The sequence below is a fragment of the Thamnophis sirtalis genome, unplaced genomic scaffold, assembly GCF_051295495.1.
Source record: "Thamnophis sirtalis isolate CommonGarterSnake01/CBP01778 unplaced genomic scaffold, rThaSir2_p1.2 scaffold_5, whole genome shotgun sequence".
Classification (NCBI taxonomy): domain Eukaryota; kingdom Metazoa; phylum Chordata; class Lepidosauria; order Squamata; family Natricidae; genus Thamnophis; species Thamnophis sirtalis.
Genome location: NW_028261385.1, coordinates 30,137,884 through 30,152,401, shown reverse-complemented (window position 1 = coordinate 30,152,401; position 14,518 = coordinate 30,137,884). Strand labels below are relative to the sequence as shown.

General features: G+C 40.1%; 1 protein-coding gene across 1 annotated transcript in view; it reads left to right on the top strand.

The window, feature by feature from the left end:
* Positions 1 to 4,261: 4,261 nt before the first annotated feature.
* The window catches only part of DEPDC1B (DEP domain containing 1B), a 33,865-nt gene continuing 23,608 nt past the window's right edge, over positions 4,262 to 14,518 (top strand). Inside the window, exons 1-4 of the mRNA XM_087715540.1 lie at positions 4,262 to 4,512; positions 9,288 to 9,420; positions 9,848 to 9,975; positions 13,321 to 13,451. Of these exons, the coding sequence (XP_087571666.1) occupies positions 4,280 to 4,512; positions 9,288 to 9,420; positions 9,848 to 9,975; positions 13,321 to 13,451 (625 nt within the window). The 5' untranslated portion in view covers positions 4,262 to 4,279. The remainder of the gene's footprint in view (positions 4,513 to 9,287; positions 9,421 to 9,847; positions 9,976 to 13,320; positions 13,452 to 14,518) is intronic.

Here is a 14,518-nt window from a genome sequence, read left to right as displayed (position 1 = left end):
TTTTCCGAAGGCTTTCTAAGCACGAGCTGCCTTTTTTTGTTGTTCCTGAAAATAAGCAATATTTGAACATAAGAAAATAAGCATGTGACCCGGTGCCTCCACTCCCTGATAAATTCGTGGTAAATAGCATTCCTAAATCTTGAAAAAAATCCTGTTTGCTGTAGATTTAATATATAAATTGACTACAGTTATATACTATACACTTTATATAATTGACTACAATTCAGGTTAACAATTTTCTGCAGGGTGAATGGTCTTAAATTGCCCCAAAGCGCATGCATATGTATAATCTTTACATTGAGTCTTTATTGATTGGCCTGATGAAAGAAATGTCCTTCTGGGTTCGGCTCCAAGTGGGGAAAAAGACATCGGGGACATGGAGGCTGCTTGGAAAGATGGTTTAATGGTGGACAGGACTACATGGCTAGAATCCTGAACAGAAAAGATGATCACATGCTTCAATGTTGGGGGAAGAAGAAGATAGAAGGAAAGGCTGAGATGCTGAGACCCTGGTTTTATGCCCCCTCTGGCCTTTGATCTTGAGCTTGTATTCTGATTGGTTGTCAGATTTCCATGGGGCCATGCAGGGGCAACTCTCTAGGCTGTGTTTTGAATCCAGGTTTAGTTGAATTCTCAGATGCCATGTAGTGAGTTGGGTAAAGGCTAATGCTAGCATGCCTTGATTCCATCACCTGGAGTTGAAGGGGAGAACTCTTTATTATGTAAAGGGACTGGCTTGGCCATCTTAATGGCCCATTGACAAAGGGGGTGGGGGCAGGAAGCTGCAGGGAGCTGTTCTCTCTTTAAAACACGTTTCTTCCTTTTCACATCCAGGGAAATATTCAGCCCTTTCAATATTTCCTAGGATATTTCATTTTTCTGGGAGAGGGGTGGGTTTTAACTTCCTACAGGCCCTTGGGCCATATCAAAGTGCAAAGTTCCAGAAACAAATTATAACTCAAATTTAATAATAGCAATTTGAAATGAAATTTGATAAAATACAATTTAAAATGGGATTAGAATAAAATACAATTTAAAATGGAATTGGAATTAAATATGGCTTAAAATGAAGTTGGAATATAATGCAATAATTTAAGATATAGATAAAATATGATAAAATTATATTTCTGTGTCACCGCTGCAATCTACCCCCAATCAGTTCCACATATGCAGATCTCAGCCGAACCATTTTGTTTAAGTATTGTGCTGTGTTAAATGTTATTTTCCAGTTCGGGCTGCACATAAGAGACACATAAGGTATAGTGAAATTCGATCCTCCTAATTTGCGGCCAGTTTTGGAATTACTCCAGCACATCTGGGCAGGTGCTGCATTGAAGAAAGCTGGTATTTTGAATAGGCTGACCTGTTGTAGGGACATCTGCACCTCTAATGGAAATGGGGCTGTTATATAAATTAACATTTCAGCTGTGGATGCTGGGATCGCCTGCATTCACTGCCACTGAACCATGGTCTTTCCCCGAGTTCCTGTTTATGTGCCTGATTCAGCTGTTCTTCAATTTTGAGTGTACTAATGCCAACTTAGATAGCAGCATGTAACGTGAAAACACTAAACCTGGCTGAACTGCTTAGTTTGGGATGAGACACTGTCAGAAAAATCATGGGATGGTAGTATAGACATGGAAGGAGAATCAAAAAGGGGAACTTCCTGGGGAAAAAGGCACCTGCATACTGTTGTAGGAAAACTGCAAGTTCATGCTGGTGCATTTGGGTATTTTAATACATATTTGGATAGTCTATTAAAGGCATATATGTATACAGTACAGTTCTTTCTGAGCTGCAGCCGGAGCCTGCATAAGTGCCACCATATCTCACTAGTCAAGTAAAGGTAAAGGTTCTCCTCGCACATATGTGCTAGTAGTTCCCGACTCTAGGGGCCAGTGCTCATCTCGGTTTCAAAGCCAAAGAGCCAGCATTATCCGAAGACATCTCTATGGTCATGTGGCCAGCATGACTAAACGCCGAAGGTGCACGGAACGCTGTTACCTTCCCCTCAAAGGTGGTCCCTATTTTTCTACTTGCCTTTTTACATGCTTTCAAACTGGTAGGTTAGCAGAAGCTGGGACAAGTAACGGGAGCTCATTCTGTTGTGTGGCGTTAGGGATTCGAACCGCCGAACTACCGACCTTTCTGATTGACAAGCTCAGCACCTTAGCCACTGCATTACTAGTCAGGGTAGCATTCAAATTCTAATCTCCTGAATGACATGTATCTGTAGTGTCAGACCTAAACATTAGCCCTCCTGAACATTTCAGAGATTCAGTCAGATCTTTTGCAGGCAAAACAGAGGTATCCCTAATAGCTGCTCATCTTTGTCTTATGCCTTATCAAAACTGAGTTTGTATTTTCTTTATGGACACAGCACCCATAGCTTCATTAATAGATCACTGGTTTACGATGCAGCAGAGTGTGGTGTTAAAGCTTTGAATGGGCTGTGTTATTTTATATGGTAGATGAGAGAATACATTTCCAACTGTTATCACATTAATTTTAAAAAGAGTATTAGAAATACCACAAATTAAGACTAAGCTACAGCCTTTCTTCCAGAAATCTTGGGAGGTTTTTTAAAAAAAATTAACACTTAAAACTTTGCATCCAACAAATGATGATTCCAGGTACAGGTAGTCCTTGACTTACGACCACAACTGAGGCCAACATTTGTGTTGCTAAGTGAAATATTTGTTAAGTGAATTTTGCTCCATTTTATGACCTTTTGTGCCACAGTTGTTAAGTGAATCTCTGCAGTCGTTAAGTTAGTCATACGATTGTTAAATGAATCTGACATCCCCATGGACTTTGCATGTTAAGAAGATCATAAAAGGGAATCACATGACCCCACGATGCTGCAACCGTCATAAATATGAGTCAGTTGCCAAGCACACAAATTTTGATCACGTGAGGGTACTGCAAGGATCATAAATGTGAAAAACAGTCCTAAGTCACTTTTTTCACTACTGTTGTAACTTTGGTCACTAAATGAACTGTTGTAAGTCAAGGACTGTACTGAAATAATGGCCTTGTGCAATATTAAACCTATATAATATTCTTCAGGACATTGAATCTTTTAAGTGCTTGCTGGGGTGGTGTGGATGTGTTTTGCATTTCTAGCCACCAGATTTTGTTAAATAACCCATGATTAAAATTTATAATTCAATATGAACCCAGTTTATGAATTTTTGCAGGTCCTTGAACAGTGTGAGAAAAAAAATCCTTAGATTTTTATAGAGACTTTTATTATCAACATTACTCCTGATTTGAATCTTTGCCTCCTGCCCCAATTATGAATAAATGTACATAGATACATGCACATTTGATGGAGATAAGAAAAATAGAGCTACCTGGGGTTACAAAGACTGGCAGGAATGATGGTTCTAGAAAATAATAATGCAACTTCATCATAATTGCCATAAATTGTTATTTATACGATGACCTCCATATAAAGTGTAAGGAATATCATTCATTTGTTATGGCCACCTATTGAAACAACTGACTTTGGGCAGCCAACAAAATTAAAATAAAACAACTACAAACTTTACAAAATATTGCAAAATACAAATGTAGTTATTTGGACTTTCCAGATGTTTGGTCTTCCACTCATCCATCCTAACAGCTTTGGGCAGTGGCTAGGCATTATGAAAACTTCAATGAAAAACAACATGTTGCCACCTCTGAGCTATAGGGAGTGTTATTCTTCTTCCTCTGTGAAGAGAAATCTTGCCTGTGATAAATGAACAAAGAAGGCAATCAATTTTTCTCCATATTTTTTATCTCTTATGAGCAATGAAACAGGACACAACGTTTTAAGATAAATAAAACAGTGTAAAATGAATGGCCGATATTAAGACAATTGTGATTGAGAATTTCAACACACAAATCACCATGTCACAGTTTTGTGCACCTATTTATATACACCAATCAAAGCAGATTTATGCTCAAGTAATTTAAAACCTGAATGTGTTCAAGCATGACTTTAGAACGTATGGTTGTTAAAAGGGAATGTGCTTATATTGGAGAAAGTCTTGAAAAACAACCAGGCCTTTTTTTTAGACTTGCTGATTAGAAATAATATATAAAAACTGGAAAGAGCTTGGCTAATATGGAAAAGGCCTAAAAGCTTAAATTAGAAAGTACAAGTTAGGTTTCTTCATACACTCTTTTGTTCCTTCTCAGGTGCTACCCCAACAAGTACTAACTTGTGCTTAGATAAAACTTTCATATTTCTTTTCAGTGGAATGAGACTGTTGAGCTCTTTCGAAATGGAATGCCTTTACGGAAACATCGTTTTCACTTCAAAAGCTACGAAGGTTGCTTCACAGCTTCTGAGGCTGTGGAGTGGTTGCACAAACTGCTGAGACGCAACCAAAACTTTAGCCCAGAAGTAACTCGTGCTCAAACAGTTCAGCTTCTCAAAAAGTTCCTGAAGAATCACGTTATTGAAGATATCAAAGGACGATGGGGCAAAGATGATTTTGAAGATAATGGTAAATTATATAGGTAAATAACTGAATGGATTCTTCGGGCAGAAACTGTGTACTGTGTTCATTTTTAAATGAACTGTATTTCAAGTAAGCGTTAAATCCTTAGTAAAGAAAGAAATGCACGGTTCTTGCAGCATAAGCAATACAGGGAGTCGCCATTTAACAACTGTAATTGCAATCGGGAATTCCATCAGTGTGATTGTAAAGTGAAAACTCACACAAGTGCACTAGCTTATGAAAGTCGTTATGGATGTTAAGCAGATTGTGCTTGGTTGTTACAAGTAATGTCACTGACTTGCAACTTCCTGCCTGCTTCCCAATGCCTTTGCTTGTTGAAATCCAGTAGTGAAGTTGCAAATAGTGATCACATGATCCCTGGGGGGGGGCAACTGTTGTAAGTGTTCACTGATTGCCAAGCACCTGAATCATGATCATGTGACCATGGACATGCTACAACAGCCACAACTCATGAACCAGCTGTAAGACTTGTTCTAGTACGTTTACAATACAATACAATACAATACAATACAATACAGTACAATACAATACAATAGCAGAGTTGGAAGAGACCTTGGAGGTCTTCTAGTCCAACCCCCTGCCTAGGCAGGAAACTCTATACCGTTTCAGAGAAATGGCTATCCAACATCTTCTTAAAGACCTCCAGTGTTGGGGCATTCACAACTTCGGGAGGCAAGCTGTTCCACTGATTAATTGTTCTAACTGTCAATTTGATCTGTTATGCCTCTTATCAGTAAGACTGAATGGTATTCAGTCTTGGTATTGTAATGGTATTGTTGCAGAATTGACCTAAAATAGTTTAATATTTTCCTCCAGAGCCAGCAGGTACCTGCCTCTTTCAGGTAGTCTACAACTACCATCCTTGCCTCTTGTTTGCCAGAATTTTGCTTCTGTTCCTTGCAGGCCTATTCACCCATAGGCTACTCAGGTGCTTTAAAAGGAACATCTAGAACTTCTGTTATATGTTCAGCCAGGATGCCAAACATGCTCAGAAATGGGGATACATTCAGTCTAAGAAGAGTTCCTTGATTGGGAAACTAGTCACTTGTCTAGCTGCAATTCCACTTACAAAGCTTTGGTGGGTTTTATAGGCACTTGATCTTACCTATAAAGATTCAGATCATTGGTTCTTACTCAAATCATGATTGATTGTGGAGCCAACAGTAATTTTGTGGACTTCACACCCAGAATTTGGGACATGCCATACAGCCATCAGTGTCCCTAGAAATAATTGATGAAAGATCCCTGCTATTTGAAATAGTACTGACCTAGTGGAAATGGGGTTAGAAGAACATATAGAGGAACTGTCATTCTATCTAGCCCCTGTCCTTAATTTTCCAATGATTCTGAGAATTGCCTAAGGATGACTTTCAAATCATATGTCAAAAGGAATTAATATACTTCAATTCCCCCATCTGTAGGGAGCATTTTTCAGCAAAAATAAATTAGAGCAAAACAGTTTTCCAGCTATGTCTTAAATGAGCACAATCCCCTACAACCACATTGTCCCTATGACTGTCCTGTGGGCATGATCCCTGGAGCCGAGATTCCATTGTACATCTACTTCCTTTCAGAAATTGAACTTTTGCAACTCTGCAAAATTTCATTACAAAAAAAATCTCAAGATGATTAATTTATCTCTGTAGCTGCTTTTACAGTATTCTATTTGTCAAAAAAAATGTCAGGATAAGTTCTGCAATGATTGCCTGATCCTCAACCAGATCATAATCCAAAATCAGTACTCTTCCTTGATCTCAGAATGTCCAGGGCATATGTGAAAGGCCAGAAGTTTTACAGATCTCAGTCCCAGAGGGAGTTACATACAACTGGAATGAAACTAGGAAGGCAACTAATGAAAAGCTGTTCTTTCCACCTGCTAAGGGTGTTTGGAATATATTGTGATCTCATTTGGTTTGTGCAACACTGCCACAATATTCTAGCACTTGATTAATGACGTTTTTCAGGAGTTTACCAACCAATCTGTCATAATCTATTTAGATGACACCTTGATTTATTCATGGTCCCTTCAGCATCACAAATGCCATGTAAAAGATGCTTTGCAGTGCCTCAGATAACATAATCAGTATGCAACTCCTGAAAAATGCAACTTTGAAGTCAATGCTATTAATACCATAGACATTGCATCTCTACCAAAAAGAAAGTTCCAAAAGGACCCTGCCAAAGTAAAAAAAAAAAACTTCCTATTGACAACTCTCAAGATGGGTCAAACAACCTATGCAGAAGCTATGAGCTCTCACAAACTATTAATACATCTTCATTCCAAACTTTACAAAACTCACAGCTTCCACCAGCCTGGGCTGGAAATACACCCCATTCAGACAGAATATCCTATTCAATAAGGTTTTGAACAAATATAAAATGATTTCTCCACTCTGTCTATCCTCCAACATACTGACTGTACTCAAACATCTGTAGATGAAACTAACATTTTTGACATCACAGCATGAGCTATTTTGCTAAAAGCTAAAAACAGAAGAACGTTAAATCCATCAGAACATTTCTGTGCTATGATCTGGGACAAGGAACTCTTGGCTATTAAGGCAGACATTGAAACTTGGAGGTAGTTGCTGAAAAGAGATCAACATCTAGAGCAAATTCAGACCAACCACCATAACCGAGGGAGAGGATGAGGTTGAATGCTTCTCCCTTTTGTAAATGCTAGGTTTACCCCCCCTCCCCCAAGGCATAAATATTTTATAGCACTATAAATTGATAGGGAAAGTGTTCAACCTCCCCCCCGAAGCCTGCCTAGAGACAATCTGACCAACAGACTCAGTCCATAGTTATCCATGCCAGTGTTCCAGCTGAACAATTGGCCCTTCCAGCTGACTACATTAGCCACACCCTAACTTTTTCAAGGGTACCTCATGTCCATAGATAACCAGGTCAGCACACTGATGGAAGAATTTGTTCTCCAATTTGTTTCCTTGTTCAAGTCAGACACCAGATATCATAGTTCAGAGTTCAAAAGTTGATTCAGTACACAAGAGTCCTAAATGAAGCTGGCTCCATGCCAGGGATGCAGTACCCTTTTATAATCGGGTACGAATGTCCATGTCTGCTTTTAAAGATCTCAGATTCTAATTTTACTAATATAGTTTCCTACTTTCTAATTGATATGATTTATCTCTCTTGCTATTATTGTGATAGTTCTTATTCATACCTTATGTGTCCCATGTGACACACTTGCTTCAAAAAATGATGGATTGCCTTTCCCTTTTAAAATTATATTAGTTGAGCTAATAATTAATTTCTAACAACACCACACCCTCCATCCCTCAAGCCAGTTCAAAGAGAAAGCCAACCCAGAGGTATATGGGTGTGTAGGAGAACAGGAGACAAAAAAAACAGAAGTGTATTCAGACAAGTGCAACAGCCACAGACAATAAAAGGGCTCATAATTGTAACTACAAGCCATGGTAAACAGCCTATTTTGACTTCATCCCTACCTGGAGTTTAGGTTGCATGTTTAATAATACCATTGCTTAAAAACAGAGCTTGAAATGTAGCCTGGACCTCAGCAACAAATGTGTTCTGCATCAGGTTTTATGAAAGGAGCTAAGGGGCTGAGGCAATGCCTAATGCCCAACAAATGCAAGAACATTTGTAGCGAGCCAAGGATTGCATGCCACTTCAAAAACATTTAACTACTATGGGGACTGAGCCCCAAAGACTTGTTTACCTGACTAAATTAACTTGGCAAGGCTAGGAGGGTGGAGTTAACCCATTATTATTGTTGAGGAACATGTGTAAGAAGTAAAGCATTGTATAACATTTCCATCTAAGCCAGACATGTCAAACTCAAGACCCGTGGGCCGGAACTGGCCCGCGGGGCTGCTGTAGCCCACGGATCTGGCCCTCCCAAGCTCTGTTTTCGCTGGAAGAGGGTTGCAGGAGTTTGTCTCAACCGAAATGGAATTCAGGAGCCCATTTTCACTGGCAGAGCGCTCGGGCCACCACAGGTGCCCCTGACACAAGTAACATCAAGCTGGCCATGCCCATCCTAGCCACGCTCATCCTGGCCACCCGAGGTCAAACCTAACCTTGATGCAGCCCTCAATGAAATTAAGTTTGATACCCTAATCTAAGCCGCTGTTTCTCAAATTTGGCAACTTTCAAAATTGCCAAGTTTGAGAAACACTGATTTAAACTGCAGTGTGTCCAGTCATTGCAAAATGACCCCTTAACAATAACCTGGAATACCTTTTAAACAGGTGTCTGTGGAGATTCTCAGTCAGGAGGACTTTTAAACAGGTATGAAGCCAAATCAACACCAGATCATTGTTTCCCCTTTCAATTTTTGAGCATTATCATGGTTTTATTAGCTGAAATTCTTCTGTGTGATGGTAAAGCAAAATATAAAATGGTTAATAAAACAGCACTTGAGTTCTGGTTTTAACTGATCCCAAATGATAACTTTCTTCCAATAAGAAGAAAAATATTGAAACAAGTGAAGGTGAAAATTCTGCAATACTCTGCAGCATCAAATTTATCTATTTATAAAGATATTTCGCTTGAATAAAACTTTGTTGTGATTTCCCTCTCAAAGCAAAAATATTTTTTTAGCTCGATCATGTTATAAATTGATATAATTGTTTGTGTATCTTTAGTTTTGGAGAAGTTGTGTAATTTTGTCTCCGAAGTTCTTTCACCTTAAAGAAAGATTGTCTTGTAGCATCAATGGGGTTAGATTATCAGGGCAGAATGATAGTGTTCCTATGAAGGTTTTAATAGACTGTTTTTAAATTTTAGGTTTCCTCCTTTCTCACCATTAAAACCATATCCTAAACGATCTCCTTACCGAAAAGAAATTGTGAAATTCCCAAACTGGGACTTTGAAAAAGTTACTTTCCAAGAGCACATCCCAGTGAAACCAATCACATTGGTAAGATATCTTCCCATACATTAATATGTAATGCATTGAGATATACATGAGATTATGTCAAGATTATCATTTTTCCGCCTTCAAAGATATCAAGAAAAATTAAAATTGGCAGAAGTCTGTAGAGATTCTCAGTCATCCAGGTCATGGTTGTTTTCAGGAGGAAACTGGACTTCCTTATTTTTTCCTTGAAGACATTTCGTTTTTCATCCAAGAAGCTTCTTAAACTCTGACAGGATAGTGGGGGATGGAATTAAAATTAGGGTCAAAATTGGTGGATTTATAGAACTTGTTTCATTAATTTGAATTGGACTTTGTGACTCTTTCCATAGATTTGGTCAAATATATTGCTGGCAAGGCAATGTTGCCATGAAAAGGCAAAAATTATAGATTAACAATAATTAGGGTTTTTCTCCTCACACTGCTACAGAATTCTGAAATGTGGTTCAAACGGCACAGCATAGCAATTGGAGAAGTACCAGGATGCAAACTCATTCATCGTCGACAATTAAAAGAGGCAAATGTAGAAGACATATGGAAGTCCAGGACTTTATCATAGTAAGCATATTGCCTGAGTTGTTCTTTTACAAAATAAATGTGGTGGAATGTACTCCAGGAGGGAGGGGTGCATTTCAGAGGAATAAGAGACTAAATTTTAGATAATTTGGTTGGGAGGAACAGGGTCAAAACAACTCCTCCCTGGAAGTTCTCACACTATAACTATAACGAGGCAAAATAGTTTTCTTAGGTTGGCAGTATTTCTCTCTGAAGGTGAAAAACAGTATGGGAAACTGTTTAGAAGAAACTCTGCCTGTCTTTCTTGGTTTTGAGGCTTGGCCTCGATCTCTCTTATTCCTTTGGAATAGATTATTCCTCCTGAGAATCTGGACTGCATTTCACCACACATTAAGCCACTGCAATTAATGTTAGGAGTTACTTCCAAAATGAAAAAAAAAATACTTAAAAGTCCTGGTAGCCATTAAAAAAATAAAAAGGTATCAATGAACAAATCGGTAAATTATTTTCTGTCTCTACAGACTTTCTTTATTGTTTCCAGGAGATGATCTATAACAGTGGTGGTGAAAGTTTTTGGCACTGGGTGCCCAAACCGGAATGAGTCTGCATGCGCATGCGCATGCACGTGATGCAGCAACAGAAACCCAAAGACCAAGTTGCTGTTGCGCATGCACGTGCAGGCCACCAGGTCTTCAGGTTTCCAGCATGCACATGTGCGCTGGCCAGCTGGTTTTGTGCACACTTAAGCAACAAAAAACCAAATGCCAGGAGGCCAGCGCATGCATACACACTGGCCAGCTTGTCTTTGGGTTTCCAGCACTCCAGAACACACGAAGACCAGCGCAGCAGAAACCAGAAGAGCAGCCCGCGACGGCGCATGTGGCCACCAGGAGGGCATGTGTGCCATAGGTTCACCATTACAGATCTATAATGACAGATCTGATTATGCAACTGGGATTGTTTTATTTATTTATTTACTTAATTCATATGTCTTCTATTACGTGGTTCGAGGCGAGTCTGGGTGACATAATAAAACCTACATGTATAAAAACAATTGTAAGTATAAAAACAGATTAAAATTAGAAAAGGTTTAAAGCAGAAACAAACAAACATGGGTTTGGAGCAGAGAATGGTGTTGCCTTCTCTGTTACTACATCAGCCACCTGCATCCATCAGCTTCTCTCAGGGTTCCATGCCAACTAGCACAGCCAAATGTTAATGCTTTTCCTGAAGGCCAGAAGAGAGGTAGTAGATATCACCTGCTATGTCAAAATATCCCAAAGGGCAGGGGGACATGGCAGAAAAGGCTCTTCTAGACCCTATTAGTCACAATTCCTTGGCTGATGAGGTCCACAGTATGCCCCTTCAGCCAGCACGAGAGGGGCAGGTCAATCCCATTGAAGAAAGAAGGCTCCAGAGATAGCCTGGAACCAGGGGTGGGTTTCAAAAAATTTTAGAACCTCTTCTGTTGGTGTGGCCTGCTTTGTGGGAGTGGCTTGCTGGCCATGTGACCAGGTGGGAGTGGCTTGCTAGCCATGTGACCGAGTGGGAATGGCTTGGCAGTCATGTGACTGGTGGGTGTGGCCAACTTGTAAAATGTGGTGAAACTCACTTAACAACACTCTTGCTTAGCAACCAAAATGTTGGCTCAAAAACTGGCATTTGAAGCACGCAAGTCTTAAAGCTGTCAAGTTACAAGACCCTTGCACCCCTAACCCTTTAGAAAAAAAACCCCAGGGCTGTTCAAACTTGACAGCTTTAAGACTTGTGGACTTCAACTCCCAGAATTCCTCCTCTCGCTCTTCATCTTGATGATGTACGGATGGGCAGGGGGAGGGAGCTGAAACCGGTTCTAAATGGCACTAGATTTGTGGAACCTCTTCTATAGAAGAGGTTATAACTGGCAGGAACCCACCCCTGCCTGGAACCCTACTCTAGAGGGCTTTAAAGATAAGTGACCAACACTTTGGATTGGACCCGGAAGCAGATCTACACCCAGTGCTGTTTGTACAACAATGGTGTTACACTGCCTCTCATCCAGAAAAAAAGATGATAAAGTCCCAGATCCTAAGGCTCCATGTATTCACAGCCATTTTGTCTTACCAGCCTCAATTGAAGGCAGCCACGATTAGATCACCAGGGATGGAGATGTAAAGCTGTGTCATTAGCATATTGATGATAACTCATCCCATGGTGTTGGATGATTTCACCCAGCAGTTTCATATAGATGTTTTATTAAAGATTACTTTTAGTCCATTCACAACACACTTCTGGAAAACTGACTACCTTTCTTTTAGTGAGACATTTTGTCCAATAAACAAAGACCTAATCTAGAATGTAGAGTGAAATATTTTCCTATCCTTTGGGCGTGTTGTTCTGTAACCTGTGGACTGCAATCTACTACCGGGCCATGGCCTGTTGGCCACAGGGCTGCATGAGTGGCTGGACGGTGAGCGTGCATGTATGCGCATGCACCCCCCCTCATGCTAGCATCACTGTCAGTGCCACATGGGTGCTACTGTTGCCCATTTGCATCATGCATGCGCTCGTGTCACTTCGTACATGCACATGCACAAGTAAAGGCCCCGGCCCCTCCTCCCCATCTCCAGGCCACCAACCCAGAAAGGTTGGGGAATTCTGCTATAAGTCACATGTGCTGAAGTGTATCATCCAGGAACTGGATGAGCTTGTTACAGGTAATATAGTACAGCCACAATTGGATAGTTTCACAATTTTGCACACTAAGGATCATTAAACAAGTCATCACACCACTGGGCCCAATTTTGAAAACATTTTTACGACAGTTGCTAAATGAATCGTGGCCGTTAAGTGAATCCAGCTTCCCCAATTGACCTTGCTTGTCAAAAGCTGTTATGAGTGCAAATCATGAGCACGTGACTGTAAGAAGCTGCACTCGTAAATTTGAGCCAGTTGCTAAATGCTCTTATTGCATGGGTGGTACGACGGTCATAAGACGCTTTTTTCGAGGCCAGCATAACTTCAAACTCTGATTAAATAAGTAGTCATAAGTTGAGGACTACATGTGTGAAACACTGAAGAGAAGGTGTTGCAATTCCCTAATCTCTCCTTTCGCTTTTATTATAGTTTATTATAGTTTAAAAATAGTTTATATTAAAGTAGCACTATCATATGTATGTAATTTGGTTTGCATCTGAAAGATGCAAATAATTTTTGTTTTAAAACAGTTTTATTGTTTTACTAATGAGGCTTTGAAGATGGCTTACTATGCACACAAACACATAATCTATTCATTAATATATATGTACATAATTCAGTGACAATGTGAGCTATTTAGCTGTAAATCATTTTCCAGATAACTGCTGTTAGCTAATTTACGTAAATCTGTTTGCTTTATGTCTTCTATAGCTTGCAAAAAACTTTAGGCTTGGATTCTCTGAATGATATTTTGGACACTAAACTTGTAAATCCAAAGGACATCATTCAGAATGTGTACAATGTCAACAAACAAGGAACTGTCATTTTAGAAGATAAATCAAGTAAGTGGAACTTGTTTAATATGTTATAGTTTTGCTGGAATGCCTCAGGAAACAAATATATCTTGATCACTAACCTGCTCATGCAGTGGCAATAAAATTCTGGGACAGATCTGTCTAAAGAAATAAAAGAATTGGTGATAATTTCATTCCCCATAAAATCTATGAAACATTGATAATTCCAATTACCGTATTTTTCAGAGTATAAGACGCACCTCTTTCCCTCAAAAAAAGAGGCTGAAAATCTGGGTGCGTCTTATACACTGAATACAGCATTTTTTGCCTCCCCAAACCCCACCCCCTTCACCAAAATGGTCGTGCATAGCCTTTAAGAGCCTTGCAGAGTGTTCCTGGGTGATGGGGAGGGCAGAAATGAGCAAAAAATGGACAACTCTGCAATGCTCCTAAAGGCTATGCATGCCCTTTTTGGGGGGAGGGAAACGGGCCCATTTTTGCGAAAAATGGGCTGTTTTGGGGAGGTCTGCAGAGTGCAAAAACTTTTTTTTAAAAATTGCCTCTTCAAAACCTTCGTGCATCTTATACGCCAGCGTGTCATACTCTGAAAAATACGGTACTCTTTGCTGTCTTTCCTTGTACATGCCCTCCCCCAACTCTTAACTAATTCCAGGGTTGAGCACAGCACACCTAAGTGGGAATGGGGGACAACCAGGGGTGGGATTCAGCCGGTTCGGAACAGTTCAGGTGTACTGGATGCTAATTTTATATCTAGTTCGCCGAACCGGTAGTTGCAAGGACCGACTGGCCCCTTCCACTCCACCCTGTCCTTCCTAGGAATCTCCATGTGGCCTGTTTTGGATGCCAGGTAAGTGCAGGCTCCGGCCCCTGGGAGGGTGTAAAACGGGCCTCCTGGAGTCTCTCGAGGGCCTCTGGAGCCTGGGGAGGGCAAAAATGGCCAACCCCGCCATGGTTCAGGAGGCCGAGTAGATTTCCTTTAAAAGGAAACTATTATGGGTTATCTCTTAAAGCTCTATCTGTCTCTAGTATTCCTCAGTGGCTACATAACCTTGCTAGGAAGGGTCATCAGGAGATTTGGAACACAGTATGCTCAA